Here is a 23,676-nt window from a genome sequence, read left to right on the forward strand (position 1 = left end):
GATTCAAGTACGTATTATTACCATACTTACTGCTACCTAGAGGGTTGAGTGTTTGCAAGAACTGTTTCAGTCCGATTGTCATTGCTGTCACAACAATGGGTATGGGAGAGGAGTTACTAATAGCATCTAGTGGCTTCAAGTTGCAAATGGCATTAAAGGCCAGGGTTATCAGTAAGGGCCGATGATGTACGGGACAGCTAGCTGCCGACAACAAAGAATTATCCAGCTCAAATGTCAACAGTGTAGGTTTGAGAAACCTCAGGTTATATGCAGTAAGTACTTGGGGGTACTGGAAAGCTAGGAAGAGAATTAGGACAGACAATATAGAGCTTTCCTTTCATAATCTGAGAGGATGCACCACTATAGCTGTATTTTTTAAAATCTGAGGCGTGGACACAATATTTGTATTTAAATACTTTTTATTTCACAAAAAAAGCAACAGTGTTTGCAGTTACACATGCCTTTCAATCAGTGCTGGTCATATGCAAAACAAATTATCAGAAATATAAAGAAAAATAAGCCTTTCCCTTTACAAGTGAAACAACACAATTTGCATAAACATTATATATACATATTTTCAAAATCTTTCACAAAAGAAGATTTTTATGATACAAATTTAGAATTCCATCCACAAGCTCAGACTGAAGGGATTAAAGATCTCTATAGGTGTTTAAATACAAAAATGTAATACATTTACAGTTTTCCGAGTAATTACTTTCCAAAGTATTGAAGGAGACTATTCTTCACAGCAACGTGGAACACTTGGCTTTAATCAAGGCAGCCGTGAGACTAAGGTTTGTCTCAACACGAGCTTGTTGATTAATGCAAATACTCCAATTATGCTGTAATTCTCATTTTATATACACATACACACAAATGTATTACTGTACTGATGGTTTATGCAGTCTGACTTCTGGAGCGTTTCATTCAGCTAAGCCATGACCTTTACTTCCTTTGAAGTATTTCAAATTAAGAACTGTTCAAAAATATCACTAATGACTACCATGACTAATTCCAAAAAGGTGCCCCCTTTCTCTTACTTAGGATCAAAGTTAAATGTGTCATGAATAAACTTTATTTTTTCTACAGCAGCAGGTATAATTAATAGCAACATATAGGCTAATTTTTCAACACTAGAACCTGAGAGTTTGATATAGTAAATAACATTTTGAAAATTTTCTAGGAGTCCTATCACTCAATGTTTCTTAAATAATGATATGGCAAATCTTCAGCATCACTATACATGTGAAAACAAAACAAACAATGCTAAAATGCTAAAAGGAAGGAAGGGAGGGAGTGAGGGAAGGAGGCTTACACATGCATTCGATTTGATTTGCAGACTAATGTGTAGTCATAACATTTACCATGTGCTGGACGAAGAGACAATGTGAAATGTGATATAAGAATGCTGAAAGCAAGCACACAGGCCTGGGTGCGTGAAATGCACACAAAAATACAAGAGTTAGGAGGCAGCATTGGTTTAAATTTTTGAGTACAACTGAAGATAACATTTACCAGTCCAGGCACTGAAGAAAGGGAGAAACGAGCAGAAAATGGTTCAGCTAATGGAGAATGGAGGAGAGGGTGCAGCCACACAAGAGCTGTGGGTAGGAAGCGGCCGACATGTTCTGCCACATGTGGGTGTTGAAAGAGAGAAAGGGCTTGTGCCAAAAATTTCTTCTGGATTAGTTTTAGGGTCCATGCTGTCGTTCACCAGAGCAATGACAGTAACTCAAAAGGTTCATTCCAAGAATAAAAGTCATTTCTACTGGATACTCAAGAATATGCTACTGATGGAACTGCACCAGAGTTTTGTAGATGGATCCAAATTTCAGGCCACAAAAAGGAGCTACTCTTCAGGGTCTTCAAGGGAGTTGCTGTGAACACTACTGCTGGCTTATCAGCTTCAGTGGCTCACCCGTTACTGGAACACTAACCAGCAAGGAAGTTTAAACACGCTTTTACTCAGTACTGCCCTCTGCCTTTATGATATTTACAAAAGTGGAGGCCCCTTTTTACCTTCTCCTTCAGCTTAACCCAGAAAGTGCTGGGGCGATTAGCTCTTACAGCTCACCATACCCAAAGGTCCTCTGCAGGCTGACTTGCCGCATGCCTGCTGCCATTAGTCACACCCGCACACTGCCACACCTTCCAGCAGATGGCTGGAACCCAGTGAGCCTGTGTGTTTTTAGGTACATTTAGAGCCCGGCAAAGGATATATTAAAGGAAGATAATGAGGGGGAAAAGAAACAAATGACAAATATAGATATAGATCTCCTAGGAAATAAAACAACCAAAAAGAACTATACTAGCTATTGCTACATGAGAAAATATGCAGGAAAGGAAGTAGGGCTCTGTCATATTCTGAAACTATTTTCATAAGGTCCTTACACAACCATGCAAAGAAATAATACAAAATGAAATAAAGAAATGAAAATATATTTGCACTTATTCAGGATACTAAAAATATACAACCTTTCCAGACAAATAAGTAAATAAAACACAACTATTCTACCATTGCCTACGAAGGCAATCAAGGGAAGGGGAGAATGTGAGATGTGTCATACACTGATCCTCGATTTTCATTGGGTGCCTCTATATCCATGCAAAGGACTGAGTACCCAATCAATAAGATAAAGATATTTACAGACGTTTTAAAAGGAGTATATGCCCTATTTCCCCTAATCATTACCCATCCCAAGGTCCCTCCCCACAAAAAACCCCAAGTTATAAAACGATTGCCCCTACAGGCAATGAGGGAAGGGGAGCAGAGGAGAGTTATCATACGTCTGGACCGTCATATTTCACTACGTATCTACACATCCCAGCAAAGAACTGGGGTCTACAAGACATAACACACAGAATATAACAAATACTTATATACATTGAAAAATATGTATGTATACATCTAGACCTGCATCCCAAAAAAAATCAGACATCTATTCTACCATTGCCCGCCAGGCAATCAGGAATGGGGAGTATGGGAGATTTTTCATAGAGTCAATCTCAATGTTCATTAACTATCTAAATAGTCATGCAAAGGATCAAATTCAAAATGAAGTTAACGCCCCAAAAGGGCAAAAGCATTTACATACACATATTATAGTTTAATATATACATATGTAATGAAATATAAATATTTTCTAACAACTATTCCCCATTAAAAACCACAAAAACTAAAAACGCAAATCAAGCCCTGCAGTAATCATACATTATTCCCTATACACCCCGGGTACAGGAGAAGGGAAAAAGCTGGACCACACCTCCAGTCCGAGCCTCTCATTATACTAGATACCTAAAAGTCCAAACAAAAAACGTGGTTGGGAGTACAAGAATGAAAAAGTAACACATTTTTATATACATTTAAAAAACACGAACCCCCACCCCCCACCCCCATCCTTGCCAAAGAAACCCAAACAACTACTCTACTAGCCATTGCCCAGGCAGGCAATCAGGGAAGGGGAAGAGTGGATTTTTTTTCATAGAATGAACCTTGATTTTCATTATGTACTAAGTGCCAGAAAGGACTAGGTACAAAATGAAGTGCCAGAAAGAAGGAGCAAAAATATTTATATACAGATATAAAAGTACATACCCCATTCTTCTGGGTGGGTGGAGTTAAAAAGATCTATGTTACACTATAACTATTGCCTATTGAGGCAATAAGGGAAGGGGAAAAGAGGAGATTTTCATACATCCGGACCTCCAGGTTTCATTAGGTACCTCTATGTCCATGCAAAGGACTCGGTACAAAATGAAATAACTAGTAAACACACACATACACACACACACATAACTACACACATTAAAAAATGCACATATCCTGCTATTAGCCCCAACTTTAAAAAAATTCAAAATATTTTAAAATTATTGCTCACACAGATCAAAAGGAAAAGGGAGAAGAGCAGGCTGTTACACATCTAGAGCCCCACAGTTTCTCAGGAACTCCCATGTCCAAGTAACGGACTGGCACCCAATGAAATACTCTAATAGAAGCAAATCATACACACACATTTAAGAAAGTATATACCCCGATACCCACAGAAGCACTGCAACTTCAGCTACTCTACAGACACTGCCCACACAGGCAGCATGGGGAGGAGGAGAAGAGGAGACTTGTCATAGAATGATCCTCAATTTTCTTCATATATCCATGTAAAGGACAGATATGAAGTAAAAAACCTATAAAAACATTTATATACATTTTAAAAGTATATATTCTTATTCTACAACCACTTTTCCTACACTGGCAAGAAATTTTAAAAAAACTTGAGCTACTCTAGGAGGTACTGCCCAAACAGGCAATAAGGGAAAGGAGAAGGGGAGACCGTTATACATCTGAAACTCTATGGTCCGTTAGGTACCTTCCAGTCTGGGTACCCAAAGAATTAATGCAATAGAGCACTGAGAACAGATATGTACATATATACAAACATTAGTACACCTCCCTGCTTCCCCATCTCTTCCGCCCAAACACCCTGCCCCTGTTGACTCTGCTTCTCTACTGCCCAAAACGCAACAGAGGTGGGGGAAGAGGCAGCAACTGTCACACATCCAGACCTCCACGTCCCATAGGTACTTTCACAGCCACGAGAGGGACACAGCACAAAATGAATTAGTAACACAGTGCAGTAGCAAGTGTGTTTTTATATACCGAGTACATCCCCACTCTCTCCGTCACCCCACACAAAACTAATCTATGAGCTATTGCTTCCAGAGGCAACAAAGGAAAAGAGATGTGTCATCCTCTGAACCCCAATATTCATCAAGGACACATGCATCCATGCAAAGAAACAAGAATAAAATGAAACATTAAGAAGTGGCAGAACATTGGTATACACTTGAAAGAATGACAGACAACCTCCTTCCTCAGGCTAGATCAAAGCAGTAGCTCTGGGGACTACTTCGTTAGTTCTTGTCCATGCAGGCAGTAGGAAGAGCGGGAGTGGGACAAGGCCATCCTCACGGGCTGCCATGGTTTGTACACACGTCCACCAGAGGGAGGAAGGCAGTCCAAAATAAAACAGCACTCTCAGAACAGCAGCAAATCCTCTGCACACACTTTTAAAAGAAGCTGTCCGCCCAACACAACTGCCTTCTTTCAAAGAAAGAAAACAAATACTGCACTACTTCGCAGCTACTGCCTCTGACAGGTGATATGGAAAGGGGAGACTTTCATTGGACAATATTTCACTTTTTATTAGCACACAATTTATAGAATTATAAAAACATCTAAAGCCACACATGTACATTTTATAAAACTACCCCCCAGGAAACACTCAAAAAAATCGCTCAACTGCTCTACTAGTTGTTGCCCGTGTGAGCACTAAGGGAAAGGGTGAGGAGGGATACCCCTCCAATTTCTACTTTCATTTTATCGCACGGTCGACCTCCACTTTTCATGTACTACTTGCCAATGCAGAGAACGAAGCACAAAACAAAAAAAATGCAGAACCCAGCAAAAATGTCTACCTTACTTTTAAAATATACAAATGGGAGGGGAAAGCTTTTTCAAAAGTGAGTTAATTCCAATGAAAACTTCAGTAAAGAAGGCAACAGTGAGGAGAGGTGCATCCTACCTACAACCCTAGTTCTTCTGTATGCCTCTGTAATCCAACACAGCTCTAGCTTTGTAGTCCAGCCCAGGAACTGTTCTGCTTGGTGACGACACATCTGAGAGGCATTATACCTTTCCACAGCTCTGTGACATGCCTGGCAATTATGTAAATGTCCAGAACCCTGACTGTAGACTATGGTCCCAGATACTATAAGCTGAATACACTCTTTTAAAATCCAATCCAATACTAGGTTATTAGTACTGTAACAAACAGAGCCATTAACTCTAATTTCTTACTTCCCAGAAGGTACTCAGAAAGGATTCTATTTGGTGCCCAGTCACACTGAAGCAGCTTGATTTGCTCCCTGTACCTAGGCCTCCTCTGATAGCTCCTTTGTTTTCACAGTAGCTGAAGTCCCATAAAATGAAAACAGTTATGTCAAAGAAAAACTAGAACTTAAGTAGAACCTATGATACAAAGTTTGCACTCTGAAACAATGACAGCACAGTTTCACTTGAAGAGACTTAAATAAAACAAGATAAAGGCACAAGCTTATAGTGGAAGCTGCCACTACTTACAGATTAATACATAAAATTGTTTTCAATTTAACAGAACAAACTGGACCCCTCCAATACCTACTTTCATGACTTTTCAAATCTCTGAAGTGTAACTCTTTCCTTCTGTAACTATAGATTTCCAATTTAATCTTCCCTAATAATCTATCATGTACCGTTCATATTACATTCATATTGTGGACCATTTCTCTGCAATTAAAACTTATTCAAGTCCTACATTCAAGTACTCAATTGTAGCAGGAATCTGTGCTTATATAAAAAGCAGATTGTGACTTCTGTGCTTCAATCTGAGTTCCCACACACATATGCACAAGAGAAAGTTTTTGAGAAAAAAATGCAAAAACTGCCAATACAGTAATTGTAAGTTCTACATTTACTTAACTTTGTATTCCTAACTTAGGAATTAGTTTCAAGAGGTCCCATATAAATGGGTCAGTATAACATTAAACATGGAACTGCATGGAAAAAATTTAGGTGAGGCCTACTAAACTAGAAAGAATTGAGAGGAAAGGCAGAAATAAAATTGCGATTACCTATCCAGTATCACAGGAATGAACGACCTTTGAGTATAAAGATGGCAATGGATCATGAGTTACCTTTTTAGCCCACATTTTGATAATGTCTCATTTGTAATACCCCATACCACACACACTCTCTCTCTCTCTCTGATACACACACACACACACACACACACACAGAGAGAAAAAATTATATAATTTAAGACAAGATTTGCCATATACAGAGTTAACATATTTTAAAAGTAATGTAAAGATGGGCAGGTAAAAATGAAGAACCTTAACTGATTTTGAGAACTAGCAAAATTTAAATTCTGTATTAAAGTGGAAATTAGTAATACAACATGGCAAAAAAAAGCAACAACCCAAAAATCCTCAAAAATTTAGAAGTTCTCCTTCACTCAGAAAATACAAAAATCACACTAACTTTCAATATCTACTTAATTATCATTCATTTACCAAATCATGAGAGGAATAAAAATCTATCACCTTAGTTTCAATGTCTATAGATGCTTCTGTGATTCTCAGAAAATATTTTCTGCTCAAAAACAGGGGACAAACATTTAGAAAAGACTAAGCTGGGGGAAGCGCACTAGGGTTAAAGCAGGCTCTTTTAGCTTGAAAGCCTTTGAAATTTTGTTATATAAAAATATTTTCATAAAATAAAATAGAATTTTATACACAACCCCACATATTCTAACTTTACATCTGCTGAATAAAAAAGGGGATCTTTCCCATTGTCTGACTCTGTGGAGTGTTTCAAATGCTCATAAATGAGTAACTCCGATTTTTATGTACACAGACACTGTTTTAAACAAAATATAAAGTTCTCAAGAGTTATCACGAAGAAACTTCTCTCCTAAGAAACAAAGAAACGCAACAATCTAGATATAGGTCTGCATAGCTCAAAAAATTCAAGTACAGTATTTTTCCTTCAGAAGGAATAAAAATGCCGTATGATCTTGGATATCTTCTCTCATTTCTCCTTCTTTCTTTCTTTGGCCACTCCATGGAATGCTAGTTTGGCCACGATAAAAGAAAGACTATGATTCTGTTTTCAACCAAAGAAAAGTATATTTTTAATAGTGGAAAAAACTCAGAGCCCACCATACTAAACGTAAATTCAACTCACTCTTATCCCACATTCTCCTTTGTTCCTTTAAGGTACTATGGTGAACTTCAACTAAAAATTTGTAACTTCTCAAAGACCCTATTTTAAAATAGGCTTCCAATATGCCACTGTAGCATATAAAATGAAAATGTACAGAAGGGTATGTTTGGGAGAAAAAGTGTCTACAATCTATGAAGACAAAGGCTTTGACAAAAAAATACCAGTGTTTACAGCATGTTTACCACAAACACAGAAATACTTATTCACAACATAAAGTCAGTCTAGGGCAGGAGTGATGACTGTGTTCAGACCTGAGGGAATACTGGCATTTTTGAAGAAAAAAAAATAATTACAATTAACTCAGTCTGGAATATTCTCATGTGGTAAAATTATATAATATAAAGCATAAAGTGTTAAATACTTGCACAATTTAACTTTTTGACCTCCTTTAGCTATTCAACAAAAAATTTAAAAATTCTGTAGCACCTGACTATTCTGCAGAAAAAATATAATTATTATAGGTATTATTTAAACTTTTTTCAGAAAATAAAGGATTACTCAAAATACCAAATGCAAGTAGATCTGCACACCTGAGATCAGTTCTCTACAGTCGGATGTTTCAGCGTCTTCATTCCGGTACTCTTTGAGGCTAAATTTGTACCACATTCCAATAGCATCTACCAAGAAGCAACAAACAGCTAACACATCAGCAGCTTGCAAAGATGGTGGCTGTTGTGGTAGACCTTTCCTTGTTTCACTGTATGGGTCATTTTCTAGGTCCTGAGAAATAGAAGAGTTCCCTAACCAGTTTTCCCCCATTGGCATTTCCTCAAAGTAGAAAAAATATTCACTGATTTTACAGATGACTGGCATATAGGTGAATATAATGTAATAAATAACACTGCCTAAAGACATTTCAGAAAAGACAGATGAAAAACAGTTGGGCCCTGAGCTTACTAGAACTCCTATGAGTGCAAACAACCTGGCAGCCATCCTAGATTCACCTCAGGTTTTGCAAAAGCAGCAGAGCCCAAGTTCACAAGCTCTCTGAATGGGTGACAAGATGAAGTGCAGTTTGCATGCTATAGCCACCATGTCAGGGTTTTCAGGTTCTGCTCCATCCACTGGATATTCAAATGAATGACTTCCAAAGCCTCCTGGACACACCGAAGCCGGAAGGTTGCCTCTGACTGATTTTCAAAAAATGCCTGGACCTGTAAGTTCCACACAGAAGCATTTTAAAAGAAGAAAGGAACAGTAAAGTTCTGGTACCTCTGTTCATCCTTTAAAATAAGCTCTAATTTATGGTGGCCATGCTGACATCTGAAAGCAGTAAAAATACTCTAACATCCACGCTATCTATGTGGAGTTCTCAATCAAGCATGGTGACATCTGCAGTGATTTTAAAAATACATTTTCCTTACTCCACAGAAAGAGGAATTTTTTTAACAAAGTAATGTTCAAGAAATAATAAGTAGAGTCTGAATAGGGTTAGTGCTGTAAATTTACTCTTTGGATTGTATTACCACGTAGATTGCTAGTATCAGGGAGACAAGGAAATAGTGCTCAGAGTGCAATCAGAATTTTTCTTTTTCTTCCTTGCCACATGTTCAACTTTCTAAAAATAATCTCAATACAGAATCATTAACACTGATGAAGGCAGACAGAAAGAGGAGATAAGAATCATTCTGAGAAGCTACCATCTGGCTTAAACTGGGAAGTCTGAGAGGGAAGAGTTCTCTAGTCTGCCTACAAGCATTTTATATCACCGACCTCAGAAAAATGTGCCTTCGTTGAAAACAGGTGAGTTGATCCAGCAACAATATTTTGAATGGTATAGGACCCCAGATGGAACCTGAAGAAACACAATATAAGGCAGAAAAAATGAGGCAGCTGCTCTCAGCAAAGCACTGTCTCTGAATGAAAAGCAAATATTTTAATGCCGAAGGTAGGGTGGAGTCCTACTCTTGGTACCTAGGGCCTGGGCAGTCACACCAGTGAACCTTTCAGAGCTTTCAATGATAACACACAGCCCACTGGGCCATGCATGCCATAGATTTGCCACCACTGCATTACACTTACTGTGAGTGGGAAGGAAAGATGGGCAGTCAAGGGGGGATTGTCTGGAATAGCCAGATAAATTTTTAATGCATTTGATTTTTTCAAAGACCACATCACCCACAAATATCAAGATTGCTTCCAAAGAAAGAGAGAAAGAAATCTATATGCTCTCTAGCTCTAATGCTGTGAGGTGTGAGTTCTAAATGATGCCTTTGCAATGAAGAGCTATTTCAACACGAATAACTAAGCAGCTGCTCTGAAACAGTCTGTGGCTGTGTGGCGCTGAGTGGTCTGGGGTCAGTCTTGCCTGTCCTTGATTACTACCTGTATATCACTTTTAAGTGACCTATGCCTGGGAATTATACTTATAAATGTAAAACATTCTGGGTATTTCAGTTATGTTGAAAAAGCATGTGTTTTTTTTCCTACATGTAGAACACCGGAGCACTGCTATGCACTGCTTTTCCAAAAGCAGAACACTAGAAGTCATTTTTTGAGAAACTTACTTCTGTACAAGTTTATCCCAGTTTTCTTTGACAAAATCCCATGCCAACAAGTGTCCAGGAAAACTTCGGCCCACTGTCCTAACGATAAATGACAACTTTTGCGTTCGGATGATATCTCCCTCAAGGCTATTTTTCATTAACCTGAAAATCAAAACAGATTTAGTCTCCAAATAATCACTCATGAAGAAGCGATGACTGAAATCAGTACTGGTTTCTTAACTAAAGCTATATGGCAATTCTAGGGATGTAAGCGTTAGTTTAGGTTAAGGGTGACCTATTGGTTGAAAATGCTTTTTTTTTTTTTTTTAAATGAAGGAAGAACTTAACAAGATAGGCAGTTTCACATACGGCCACACAATAATAGTTTCTGATATAGTAAAAACATTTAGAAAACAAATTTTGGCAGAATTTATTACAATTCTGGAGATGTGTGGGGTTTCTTCGTGGTAGAAACCACATTTGATTTGAACAGGCAGGCATGTAACTACTCTTAAAAGATTGGGCTGTTTAAATGGTTTGACAGTGAAGAGACATTTCAGAATAGACTCTTATTAATAGCATTTATTGATATTATGTACTAAGTAATGCTATTAAGTTCTAGAAACAACAGACTATGAAGTAAACATTTATTACATATCTCCATTTTATAGCTGAAGAAACTTAAGGTTGTATAACTGATGTTATACAACCAATAAATAGCCAATAAATACTGAAGTCTAGCATCTGAACGTATGCAGTTGTTATCTACCAGGCTATACTAACCCTCATTGGGGAAAACACACATCCCAAAGAGCATCTGGTAGCATTCTTAGGAAAGGAAAAAAATTCAAACGCCTGAGAAGATGTGATAAGTGATCTTAGTTATAACAGAGCCATACTTTTAAATACTACACAGACATAAAAACAAATGCAGCAGTCTTTATGAAGTGACTTGGCAAATCTCAAAGACTGATCATCCATTAAAAATAATGTAAAATACTGGGTATAGGATAAATCTATGCACACATACATGTATGTGTATGCAGACTGAATATGCTTTACTCAAAATGTTGTATCCATTTGCTTTGGTCAGAGGCTGGCCACCAAAATATCTATTTACAGTGCATCTTTGAGAAAGTGGGTCTGGGCAGGTGCTGAGAATGTCTCTGGGACACTATTAGGATTTACCTGAGCAAAATTACATGAGAGAAGCAATGAACCCCAGGGGCCACCATCTACTCTTAGAGTGAATTTGAACCGCAGGGCCCTAAGCTCCAGACACCTTCATGGTCCTCTTAGCTACCTAGAGCTCCTCTACCTGCCACTGCCTGGTGAGGTCCTCATTACTGCCCTCCTTTTAGCCATGTGAAAATTATTTCCAGGCTGTCTTCAACTGGACATTGAAATGGAAAAGTATGACAGATACATTCACATGAAGGTAGAACATGCAATCTTTTTCATATTAATCTTTTCTGAACTATCTGCATTTTCAAAGTGACAACCAGAATAGAGTAATACTTTGGTCCAAAGAATGAAGTACTACTCTGGTGTTAACATATCAAGCAGAAGACATTTTTGAGTGGGAGCAGGAGGAAGTTGTGATTCCAAAGCAGATTCTGCCCATCTGTAAAGGTTAAATCCCCAAAACAAAGCCCAACATATCACCACTAAGTCAGGTCTAGCTATGACAAAACAGGAGGAAAAAGGACCTCTCAAAGAAAAAGTGCTCCTAGCCTAGGAACAAAGGGTTCTTATCTTTTGATTTCTATACAACACATTTTTGATGTGGCTGCATACCAGTAAAGTCTCCGCGTATCTGCTGAACTGGCAAGAGCTTCAAGTATTTTGTTTTTCTCGGCTTCAGAGTCTATGGAAACATACTTGCTTAAGAGGAATGACCAGCCTGTATCAGTTTTTGCTCCAACTTTGAACACAGCTGTCATAACATCAGTAGGCAGGCTGGAAGACAGATGGTAAAACACGAGAATAAGAAAATCCCTGAGCTGACTGTAGGTGGTGTTTGCAGAGTAGCAGTAGTTGATAATCATAAAAGCCTTAATTATGCAAGAGTCAAAAAAGGTAATTCAGTGACTCTTTATTTTCCCATTATGCACTGAACTCTCACGAAGAACCAGGCAGGTAGCTGGGTACGGGTATGGTAACGCACGCTTATGATCTCAGCACTGGGAGTGCCAGGAGGACTATGAGTTTGAGGCCAGCCTGGAGCTACATGGTAAGTCAATGAAAGTCACACAGTGAGCTCCTGTCTAAACATACAACAACAAACAAAACAAAACAAAAAACAGGCAGGCAAGAAAAAAGAGACACAGTCCATGCCAGCCGGGAACTCATGGGTTACTGCCAAATATAGGGCATGAAACAAATATACAAAGTACAATACAATGGGGTAAGTTCCACGGAGTGAATGCAGCAGGAAATGTGTGGGGCGTGAGGTGAGCACAGCCTACTGTCTTCGTTAAGATTTTACGGCTGTGAAAGACTTCAAATTCCCCAGCCCAAGTTTTCATTTGATATTGGATCTTCACTCCATAATGTACAGAGGTCGCCAAAAAATGTACATATACTTTGGCAGTTCGTTGTACTAATAAAAGTGCGGCAGCTAACGGCTACCATTTTGAGTACATCTTGTAATTGTAGAGGCCAAAGGTAACTTGTATTAATCTCATGATATCTCAATAAGTTCATTTTATTTTATTTATGTATTTTTGGGGGGGAGTACAGGGAATTGAACTCAGGACCTTGCACTTGCCAGGCAGGCGCTTGTGCTATATCGGCCCCTCAATAAGTTTAGTATTAAAATATTTATACAAGGTTTTCTTTTCATGATTTACACATATTTTTGGTGCCCCTTCTTTCTATATATATTTAGCATACTTGAACTCATAGAGGTAGAATATTTTTACCAGCAGCTATGGGGGAAGTTGTTTAACAATAAAGAATTTCAGTTTTGCAAGGGAAAGAACTGCTCTGAATATTGGTGCACTCAACATGATAAACTTAGCACTACTGAACTGTACACTAACAAGCGGTTAGGGTGGTCAATTTTATGTGTGTTTGACCACAAGTTTTTTTAATGTCTTGTTTGGTAACACAGATGCAGAGAGTGGATCTATACCAACATTCTTTTTTGTAACATTTATGGCCCAGGAAGGAACTAATTTGAACAGGAACATAATCACCTTTGAGTTCCATTAGATGCCACCCATTCATCAAATAGCTTCATGGCAGCAGTGCTGCAGTTCTCCAGGCTGTGGGTGCAAGCAAATTCCAGCAAGACTGTGCGAAGCTCTCGCGTGGATGGGGTGCCCTCATCAGTCCAAGTTTGTTGTCGGATTTGGTTTTGAAGCAGCGTGTGTACCCTGGCCTACAGAGACAAAATGGATTATAACACACTAATAATAATGTGGACAGTTGGAAAATCAGGGCAGCTATATTCCTTTCCCCATGAGGGAAAATAGGGGCATAAATATCTTTCATTAAATATCAACTGACACATGAAACCCACATACAACTGGATAAAGACCTTTCAATAGAAAAAACCAATACATAAGGTTTGTTATAGCCAAGGAGGACTTTCAAGAAGGATACAATGCAGAAAGCATTAATAGCGTTTGCAAGGTAGAGAAACGTTATGCTAATGTATACTAAGTTAGAAGTTATTTTCCTGTCAAAAATATTCCTTATAACCACTGCTGGAAGTTGGAATTTTCTGATCCTATGACTTTAGAATCCATAATCCCATTAAACAAAAAGAAAAAAAAATACATATATATAATTTATATTTTTTGATGGTTGATGTTTAAAAGTTTCTCAATCAAATATTAAAAGTATATTTAATATATCAACCACTTTGATACTGTAGCAAATTAATCTAACCAAATTAGTGAAATAAATGAGGGCTGCCAGTATAACAGTTGTTTAAAATCCATTTGTCCCAACTTTTTAAGTAACATTGTAAAACCTACAGAAAAATGCAATAATAGTGAATATCCATATACTATTCATCTAGATTAAGTTTTTAACATCTTGTCACTTACTTTGCTTCTATATATGTAACACTATACATACATACTTTCTAGTTTTAGCTAAAAGATATGAGTAAGCCACAAATATCTTATTTAATTTATAAACACTTTTTAGTTTGCAGCTCCCAGAAATAAGAACATCCCCCTACATAATTAAAATATCACACTTAAGAAAACTGATAATTATTCAGGAATATCATCTACTGCCTTAACCCTCCCATTCTTATAGCTACTTCTGAATAGGATGTAACTGCAAAAAGTATACTTATATTAAGGAATCAAAAACCAATGTTTTCATTTCTTTCCTTTGTCAACACCTAAAATAAATCTTATTTGGAGAGTTTTAAACTGTCGAGGCTATGTTATCAGCAGATTTTCTCTAAATAACCTTAAATAAGTCTCTTGAGAGGAACAGGGGACTGGAAGAAAGTATCTGTGGGAGAAGGACTCAAAATGTGATAATATGTCAACCTGCCTTTGCTGTTTTCTAAAGAATAGAGAACAGACACCTTGGGGAGTGTATGAGTGGTAAAGCTGCGAGTTACTGGGTGGACGTGAGGTGGAAAAATACTTGCCATGCTGACTGATAATGCAAGGAACATAAAAGCAATGCCGGAGATCCCACTGGACACACCTGACTGTGTGAGTACATGCTGTCTTCAACTGCCCTGACCTTTCCAAAGCATGGTAATACAAACTGTCCCAAATGACAGAATAAGAATAAAAGACAGAAAAGAATAAAAGTAACTTCAAAGCTACTCACAACTGGCAAATAGAAACAAAGAAACAGTGTGAGGAGGGAAAGGTTATATATTTTTAAAAATTATTTCTAAAAACTCAATGGAGAACCATGGTAAGGCTCACCGAGAATTTATAAAAACACAAAGGAGTTAGTGGGAAAAAATAGCACTTTAAAGTACCACAAGCAAAGAAAACCTAATGCTTGAGATGCTATGGTTAGTTCCTTACATGATACCATTATACCATGCAATTTCAGGGTGAAATTCTGCTAGTTTCTACGTGAAATCATTAAAAGGAGTTCTCCAAACAGTTGGTTTTAAATAAATTTCAAATTCTAATAAACATTTTATTGAAAAAAATAAATAATTCTATTTTTAGAAAAATTCTGGTGTTATAAAATATGATCATTTTAATATGTAATTAAAGTTATAATTTTAACATTAATTAATATTAATGAAGAATAGCAGGTGGTCCTAAAAATTACCTTTCCCTTTCAGAAATAAAATGAAATCTATTTTTCTATATTTTCCAAGTTAATTTTTAAAATTTAATCTCATTAAACAATACAATCTAACTTTATTATTTAATAAAGTAAAAATAGCAAGTACAGAGAGAGAGACACATATAGGTTATATAAGCTACAAACACTGGATATCCAACAACACAAAAAGGTTTAAAAAAAACAGATAATAAAAGATGTTGGCACTTATGTTATATATTACATTTTGATTTACTGCTTTAATTTTACACTGATACACCCAGGGAGTTCTTTCCTGGGTCAACTGAGTTGCTTTAACGTGATATGTCTGTCTTTATTGCCAAAGGTTTACTCCACCAGTGCCTCATATGTAAGAGAAAGACAGATCTGAAAGTGATAAAACAGGAATATGGCTAGCATCAGACAGTAACATCAGATGCGAACAATTTAACACAGTTCAAACATGCCCTCAGACCCAGGCCTCACAGAACCATGACCTACATCATAAAATGAGGCATATGTCTTGTGCAGCCATATACCACAATTAGCAATAAGTGCAGAATGCTTTGGTTACAGTAACACAAAATTTAATCAGACGCTAATCTTAAACACTAATACATCTGCACACTGGATCCACAGAGTACAAATATCTGCCATCTCAATTCCAAACCACAGTGTCAGGTTTCACAGTTTGAGTATTTGGATGCTACCAGAAAGCCCTAAGAGTAGAATAAGAACTTTGAAGAAACAGGTTCTCCCTTCTGATGCACTGAAGCCAATTTGGCTTTCAGCCAGCAAGATGAAGATTCACAGCAGTGAACGAGTCCCTGGTTCTAGAAACATACACTAAGCCTGCCTCTCGCTCTTGTCCTCTATCCATCAGTCCCCAGGATCCCACCTTGCTGTACCTATTAGAAGTGTACGGCTCCTAATAAAACAGATCTGCCCAGACAACTGGAAATCATCCAGGATGAAGATGTACTAGGAAGAAGAGTTACTTGAGTGCTAATAACAAAACATTCAACTCTCTGAACTGAGTTTAACCCCTATATTTTCAGCATAGGAATAGTCTGAGGTGTGTATCTGAGATGAAGATCTAAACAGAGCTACAAGAGAGAGGAGGGAGGGAGAAGAACGGCTTCTGGCATCATGGAACTAAATTAGCTGCCGAACCTGTGCGTAGGTAGACGTTGTGCCTTCACTTAGAGCATATTCAGAAACAACACTATCCAGTTGTGGGGAAAATGAATGGCATGTACTAATCTTATTCACTGATACCTGTACTGGGTTGAATAGTGCCCACCCCCATACAAGTTTACCTGGAATTTGCAAACATAATCTTACTGGGCAAGTGTCTTTGTAGGTACAATCAAGTTAAAATGAGATCTCCTGAATTACACTGGGCTCTAATCTAATCATGGGCATCCTCCGAAGAACAGAGAAACTGAGACCCAGAAGCACAGGGAGAAAGCACTGTTGACAGAAGCAGGTCTTGGAGTGATGTATACACAAGCCAGGGAACGCAAAGGATTGTTGGCAACCCCGTGCAGCTCAGAGAGAGGCAGGGAATAGATTTCACTTGAGAAGAGACAAACCATCCTGCCAACACCCTGACTTTGGCCCTCTAGCCTCCACAACTGCGGCAGAATAGATTTCTGTTACATTTAGACATGGAGTTTGTAACCGTTTATTATAGAAGCTGTAGGAAACTAATAAACTTCCTCAGTTGGTGTTGATTTGACATGACATTAATCACGCCCAAAGACATTCTATAATTACACGCACAGGTGTGCACACACACACATCAAATATAATGGTGCTGAATTAACTAGGTACCCATACTGAAAATCATGAATCTTGATGTCTAGTATACCTTATACAAAAACCAATTCTAGATCCATCATAGATTTCAATGTAAAAGGTAAAATAAAGGTTTTCAGAAGTAAATATAGAATATTTTAGTGAAGATTTCATATATTAAAGAAATGGTGGGGCATATCTTCTGGTGTGGAATACACCAGAAGCAAATGCATCTGAGTGCTTAGTATATTCTGCACACTCTGCTTAGTGTTTAATGCAGATTAACTCATTTAATCCTTACACATTGCCAAAATAGACATATGCCCCACCATAGATTTCATATTTAGTGAAGATTTCATATATTAAAGTATATTAAAATTTGGAATTTCTATTAATCAAAAATATCATTAAAAGAGTGAAAACATATTTGCAAATATTTATGATCAACAAAAGGTTCATATCTAGGATATATAAAGAACTCTTATAAATCAGTAAGACAAAAGCAGGCAGTTTAATAGGAAAATAAAAGACTAGGGCAATTTATAAAAACAGTAAGCCATGGCCAGGATATAGCACACCTAGACTTTATATACCCTGTTAATGAAAATATAAACTGGTACAACTATGAAAAACTATTTGATAGTACAGTACTGACTATGCATGTTATAAAGCAACAATTCCATTTCCAGATGCGTATCATATAGAAATTCATATGGATACTCATATACAAGAATTTTCATAATAGTGTTGTTATCCAAAACACAAAAAGCCAATATGCCCCACCATCAGCAGCTGACCTGGTTAACAAATGTCCAATCTTCTTACGTACCAGCAACAGAAAGTCTACATTAGAATCTAAGTTACCCTAAAGAGAAGTAATCTGCATATTTTTTGCTAATGCACACAAAAAGTATTTTAATAATATTTAATACTGTTAGTAACACTTTAGATACAAAAAATGTCACTAGTTGACAACTTCATTTTCAAGTAAATAACTAGATGGGTGTTTGTCCTTTTAAATCTTAAATATATGGCCTACAAGCTTTTCAAACTGCTTTAATGTAAAATTTCGGCTTTAAAAAGAAAAAAATGGTAGCAAGAAGGAAAGGTTTAATTTTTCTAACAAAAAGGAGTCCTGGAGGGATGCCACTGCTAGAATATAAATTAATTTAAAATGCAGCAACATATCACAGAGAGTAGGCTCTGCAATGAAACTAATCTATCTGGGTTTGAATCTCAATTTTATAATTTATGAGATAGGCAACTTTGGGGGAGGTTATTTGGTCTCCTCATTTCTCTAATGGGGTAGGAATGTCTATTTTGGCAATGTGTAAGGATTAAATGAGTTAATCTGCATTAAACACTAAGCAGAGTGTGCAGAATATACTAAGCACTCAGATGCATTTGCTTCTGGTGTATTTCACACTGACTGAAGGTTACGGTGAGCCAGGTTACGTTCCTGTCACTTGCTAGGGCTGCGAGCTAAAGACTCGTGAAAGCAAAAACAATAAAAACCTTAACATCAGAAGAGGCCTCCGAAATCATCTCACTTAAGCACGGGTCTGGGTGGGGCCTCCTCTGGAGTCAAATCAGAAGCTTGTGTGTGTAGGGGCATGCTTTCCATCACTCCTGGCCCCTCTGCCCTATGTGCTCTCTCCTCTGAAAATGACAAAAAACTCATCACAGAAGATGTGCAGTAGGTCAACAATAAAGGCAGAAAAAAGGTTGTTTTAAAATGATTTTATCCAGCCCCTTCCTTTACCAGTTCTAGTCCAATACATTCTTCTTTTTCCTAAAAGCTGCCTTTTGCTCGGGTCCCTGGAAAACCTGATTTTAAAAAGCAAGCCCTATTGTCAGAATATGCTGATTTACAGGGTCAGATAAAAAGAATTTATCATCTTAAAGACTCATATATAGTTTAGCACTGAAAGCGTCTAGACAAAAACTGCTAAGATCAGGTGATCAGAAATCGTCACCTGATGGAAAGATGAAGTCTCTAATAACAAGGCTCCTTTAGTGCCTGTTGAGATACTCCTACCCACCAGCATCACTACCCACTGAAGAGGAGTGGGCCAGACTCCTAAGTTGGAGTTAGGAGTTTGCACTATTATTAGTGCAAACATAATTGTCATTTTATAACAACCACCAGCAAATTGATGGGGATATTTACTTTGCAAATGGGCCGACATAAAGCATTCATTATATAAAAGAAAAAAGAATTCAAATAGAGAAGTTTACTTTGCACAGCAGTGTCTAAAGTCTGTAGTCTGACATTCAAGTGAGACTCCCTCCTATTACACCTTTATCAACTCTTCATGGTAAGCAATAACACTTTAATTCAAAGATTTCACAATCAGCAAAACAAATGGAATTTGGTTGCTTTTTCAGCCCACCGAATGAATTGTGAAAAATAACATTAAAGACAGATAACAAGACAAACTGGCAAAAAGCCAGACTTACCACCAGTCTTGAGGCCAGATCTGTGTGCCCTAGTTTTTCAAGGAGGTGAAAGATGAGTCCTGTCTGGAACAGGGCTTCAGTGATAGGGGCGGCATGGTTCTCATTTCTAAGATAATCAATCAAATCAAAGGCCCTCTGAAGAGGCACCTTGCCTAGGCTAACAGATAAAAAAAAACAGAAAAGTGAATATTCTGAGACACACAGAAACACTCTGCATGCTGGAAACTGTACAGCTAGATGGGGAGTCTTGAAGATAAAACATTTAAGCTTAGAGTGCCATTCTACAGCTCTACCTGACATTATTATCTGTAAATCCACGTGGACCAAGGTTAAAGATGTACTTCAAGACAGAGATACGTAATAGCTCACTTTCTGTTCCTCAAGTCACCTTAATTTGCTACTGATTTGGTAAAAGTATCATGCCTATTTATTAAATTGAGAGCAGGAATGATATAGAGAGTATTTGAGTCAGAAAGAAAAGTTTTATTATATGAAAACTTGTCAAACTTATTAAAGGTAAGGTCCATTGTGAATTTACAGTGAGTACATCTGAAAAATTAATCATTTTAGGGAAATACTAACAGTGATGGCAAATATAAGAAGGCTATTTCACAACAAATGAACCAAAATGAGAAGGTCAAGAGTGGTCACAGGGAATCCTTTTGAGTGTTCCTCCTGCTTTCAGGTCTACCAGCAACCTAAACTGGTAATCTGTTCGGAGGATGTCTTTTAAGTGGCCACTCCTCTCCTGGCTTTGTGATTCTGTAACAGTGAAGTGGCTGGGAAGGCAAACAGTACGCCGATGAAGAGGCTCCAGAGATGTTGGTCAAACCAACCAGTAAGCACTGAGCTTTACATGGGGGCCAACTGCACCTTGAAAAGAATTCTCTCACAAAACATAACAAAGCCTCAAGTCCTAAGTAATGTATTCAGCAAAGTATGCACCCCTGCCTGTTTTATGTTAACTGTTCAATACATGTACCTTACGCTTCTTTCTTTTTTTTAAAGTATATGTGCTGCTGAAGCAAACACATTTTTAGGGTTTTTTGAGGCAGGGTCTTGCTATGCAATTCAGGCTAGCCTTGAGCTCACTGTGTAGTCCAGGCTGGCCTCCAACTCACAGTGATTCTCCTGCCTCCTCCTGAGTGCTAGGATTACAGGTGTGGGCCACCATACTCACCTGACATTTCTAAAGTCCCTGAAAGCAAAGCACATGTCTTATATTTTCCTAATAATCCAAAATGAATTGTAACTAACAGTCTATACAAACTAGTTCTTTCAAACTCTTTTTCTGAAATGTTCTTCATATAAATAACACTTGTTTAAAAAATAAAACTAAACTATAACAACCCAAACCAAAAATACTCTACCCTGCAAGTTCAAAGATGTTGTTGATGAGGTTGGCTCGGTCCTTGTCACTCAGAACGTAAGGATTTCTTTTCAACTGCTGGATGAGTGCTGCCCAGTCATCATCTTCGTAGTGGACAATGTAATAGCCAGTCATGTTTGCATTGACTTTGACCCACTGCACTTGTTCTGTAAGATTGATGACACCTAGGACCGATCATAAATGAGACCTTAAGAGAATGGTTGGGCAGGAAAAATTTTTAAATGAGTGATTTCTTTGTTTCAGAGTTAACACAGCATATTTTTATACTTAACCATTCTGGTAAGAACCTAAATACCTGCTTTCTTGTGCACGTATTTTCATGTAAATGAAGATCATCGCTTATTCAAGATTTATTTTCTGTGCACTACTGGGCGCCTGTACTAGGCACTGGAGAGCAAATGGTGAACAAGGTAAGTATGTCTCTGCTCTTATGGTCTATGCTTCCATAGCAGTCAGCTGTGGGATGTATCCCATAGGCTCACCACTACTAGCTAAGTACAATATCACACAGATGCTACTGATGGGAAAAAATATGACATGGAGTGGCAGCACACATAAGAAATGTTTCACTCAGTAGGGAAGGTCACAAGAGGTTTCTCTGAAGAAATGACATCTAGACTGTCATTCTTCTAAGTGACTCCAGAATACAGTAAAGGCATTAGCTTGGTGAAAAGGACCTAAGTGTTTAAGGCATCCATACACTGACCTGGCTAAGCTCATTATGACTGGAAGGGAGGCAGGGAGAAGGGAAACTGTGTAGGGAGGGACAGGCAGGGGGACAAGGATGACAATGAGAGATCTATATAAAATGCCTTCCATCTCAGTCCTTGTCTTTTACATTAGCAAAAGAAGAACAAACAGCCAAGTAGAAAAGTCACATAATTCAAAGCTAGCAAAATAAAGGGAAAGCTTAAAGTTCCACTAGGCATAAATACATACAAACTGAGTCAAGAGAAAAGTGATACGTGCTTTTTGGATCCCTATCATTACATATATAAATCCTGAGAGAACTGTTGGAAATTTCTATGGAATTTTTTTCAACTAATATATAAATAGCAAAGTGCTAACTGGCTATAAGATAAAAGTATGATTTTAAAAATCCTTAAAATTACTAATCAAGAAATATCCTTTAAAGTTGGCAAGAAGAATGTGGATTCAATATAACTATACTCCTAATAAGCATCTTTAAGTTTACCACTTATTAGAATAAAAGCCCCACAGGCTTACTATTTTGTTCACTGCTAAATATCTCAGCCTCCAGAACAATGTATCCTAAGCATATCAGAAAACATTTACTGGGCCAGGGATGTAGCTCAGTGGCACAGCACCTGCCTGGCAAGTGCGAGGCTATGAGTTTGACTCCCAGTACCAAAAAAAAAAAAATTTTTACTGAATGAAGGAATGAATGAATGAATGAAAATATAATGATTATATCATGGTACACAGATTCAGATCATATCTAAACAGGTTGTAGAAAGTTATGATGTAATTTTGCTCCCATATCTAATGAATACTTTTTAAATTTTTAAATTAAGACTAGAGATTAGAAAAATAATCTAAACTGAGACAATGAGTATTTTGAGGACTATTTCCTGTTAAGCTTTTCCTTAACTACCACAGCTTAATCTATTTTGAAACATTTAGATTGTTTTAATGTTTTTACTATCATACTACTTCTGCAGCAAATTTTTTTCTATACAATATGCTTTAGAATCACATTGTAAACTCGAGTTATACATCAGTACCTGAAGCTTTAGAGTTTACCAACTTCAAAAGCATGAAACAATGAAATTTATCAGATTCTCTTAATACCTTTGAAACTCCAATTCTATTGATACTGCAAAAGATACTGAGATCAAAAAGGCTCTCTGATCATATCTTAACAGGCTGTTATCAGTTTGGTAGTTGTTTTTATTACAAAATTTCATATTAAATTATTGTTATGGTTTATGTCTGTGTGTCCCCTCAAAGCCTCATGCGGTCACGGGGCAGGCTTTTAAAGTCTGATTAAGGGTATGAGAGCTATACCCGCCCTGGGGTGGATAGTCACTGGTGTGTGCTTGCTGATTCGGCTGTGTTCTGCTGCCATGAGCTCTAGCTCTCTGCCATGTGCCACTCTGCCTTGTAATCTGCCAAGTACAGACTAAAACCTCCACAACTGTAAGCAAAATAAACCTTTCCTTCCTTAATTTTGGTCAGGTATTTTGTTCCAGCAATAAAAAAAAAGTAACCAAGACAAAATTTGGTACCGGGAGTGGGGCCGTTGCTGTGACTGTATCTGACCATGTGGTTCAAGGGCCTTTAAAAATGGTTTGTGGGAAGTGTTTGGAAAGGTTTGGAGTTGTCACCTAAAAGAGAAGCGCTAGAACGCCTTTGGCGGGTCTGTTTGGGAGATTCTGGTCAGAGCTCAAAAGACCAGAAAGCTGATAGAAATCTTGCCAGTAAAGACCAGGTTT

General features: G+C 37.6%; 1 protein-coding gene across 1 annotated transcript in view; it reads right to left on the bottom strand.

Moving 5' to 3' along the window:
• Positions 1-401: 401 nt before the first annotated feature.
• Lnpep (leucyl/cystinyl aminopeptidase) overlaps positions 402-23,676 on the bottom strand; it is an 87,009-nt gene continuing 63,734 nt past the window's right edge. The window contains exons 12-18 of the mRNA XM_005382222.2: positions 21,201-21,384; positions 19,831-19,987; positions 13,506-13,690; positions 12,103-12,264; positions 10,327-10,467; positions 9,533-9,614; positions 402-8,973 (exon numbers count right to left, since the gene is read on the bottom strand). Of these exons, the coding sequence (XP_005382279.1) occupies positions 8,842-8,973; positions 9,533-9,614; positions 10,327-10,467; positions 12,103-12,264; positions 13,506-13,690; positions 19,831-19,987; positions 21,201-21,384 (1,043 nt within the window). The 3' untranslated portion in view covers positions 402-8,841. The remainder of the gene's footprint in view (positions 8,974-9,532; positions 9,615-10,326; positions 10,468-12,102; positions 12,265-13,505; positions 13,691-19,830; positions 19,988-21,200; positions 21,385-23,676) is intronic.

The sequence above is a fragment of the Chinchilla lanigera genome, unplaced genomic scaffold (assembly GCF_000276665.1).
Source record: "Chinchilla lanigera isolate Chin_1 unplaced genomic scaffold, ChiLan1.0 scaffold00017, whole genome shotgun sequence".
Classification (NCBI taxonomy): domain Eukaryota; kingdom Metazoa; phylum Chordata; class Mammalia; order Rodentia; family Chinchillidae; genus Chinchilla; species Chinchilla lanigera.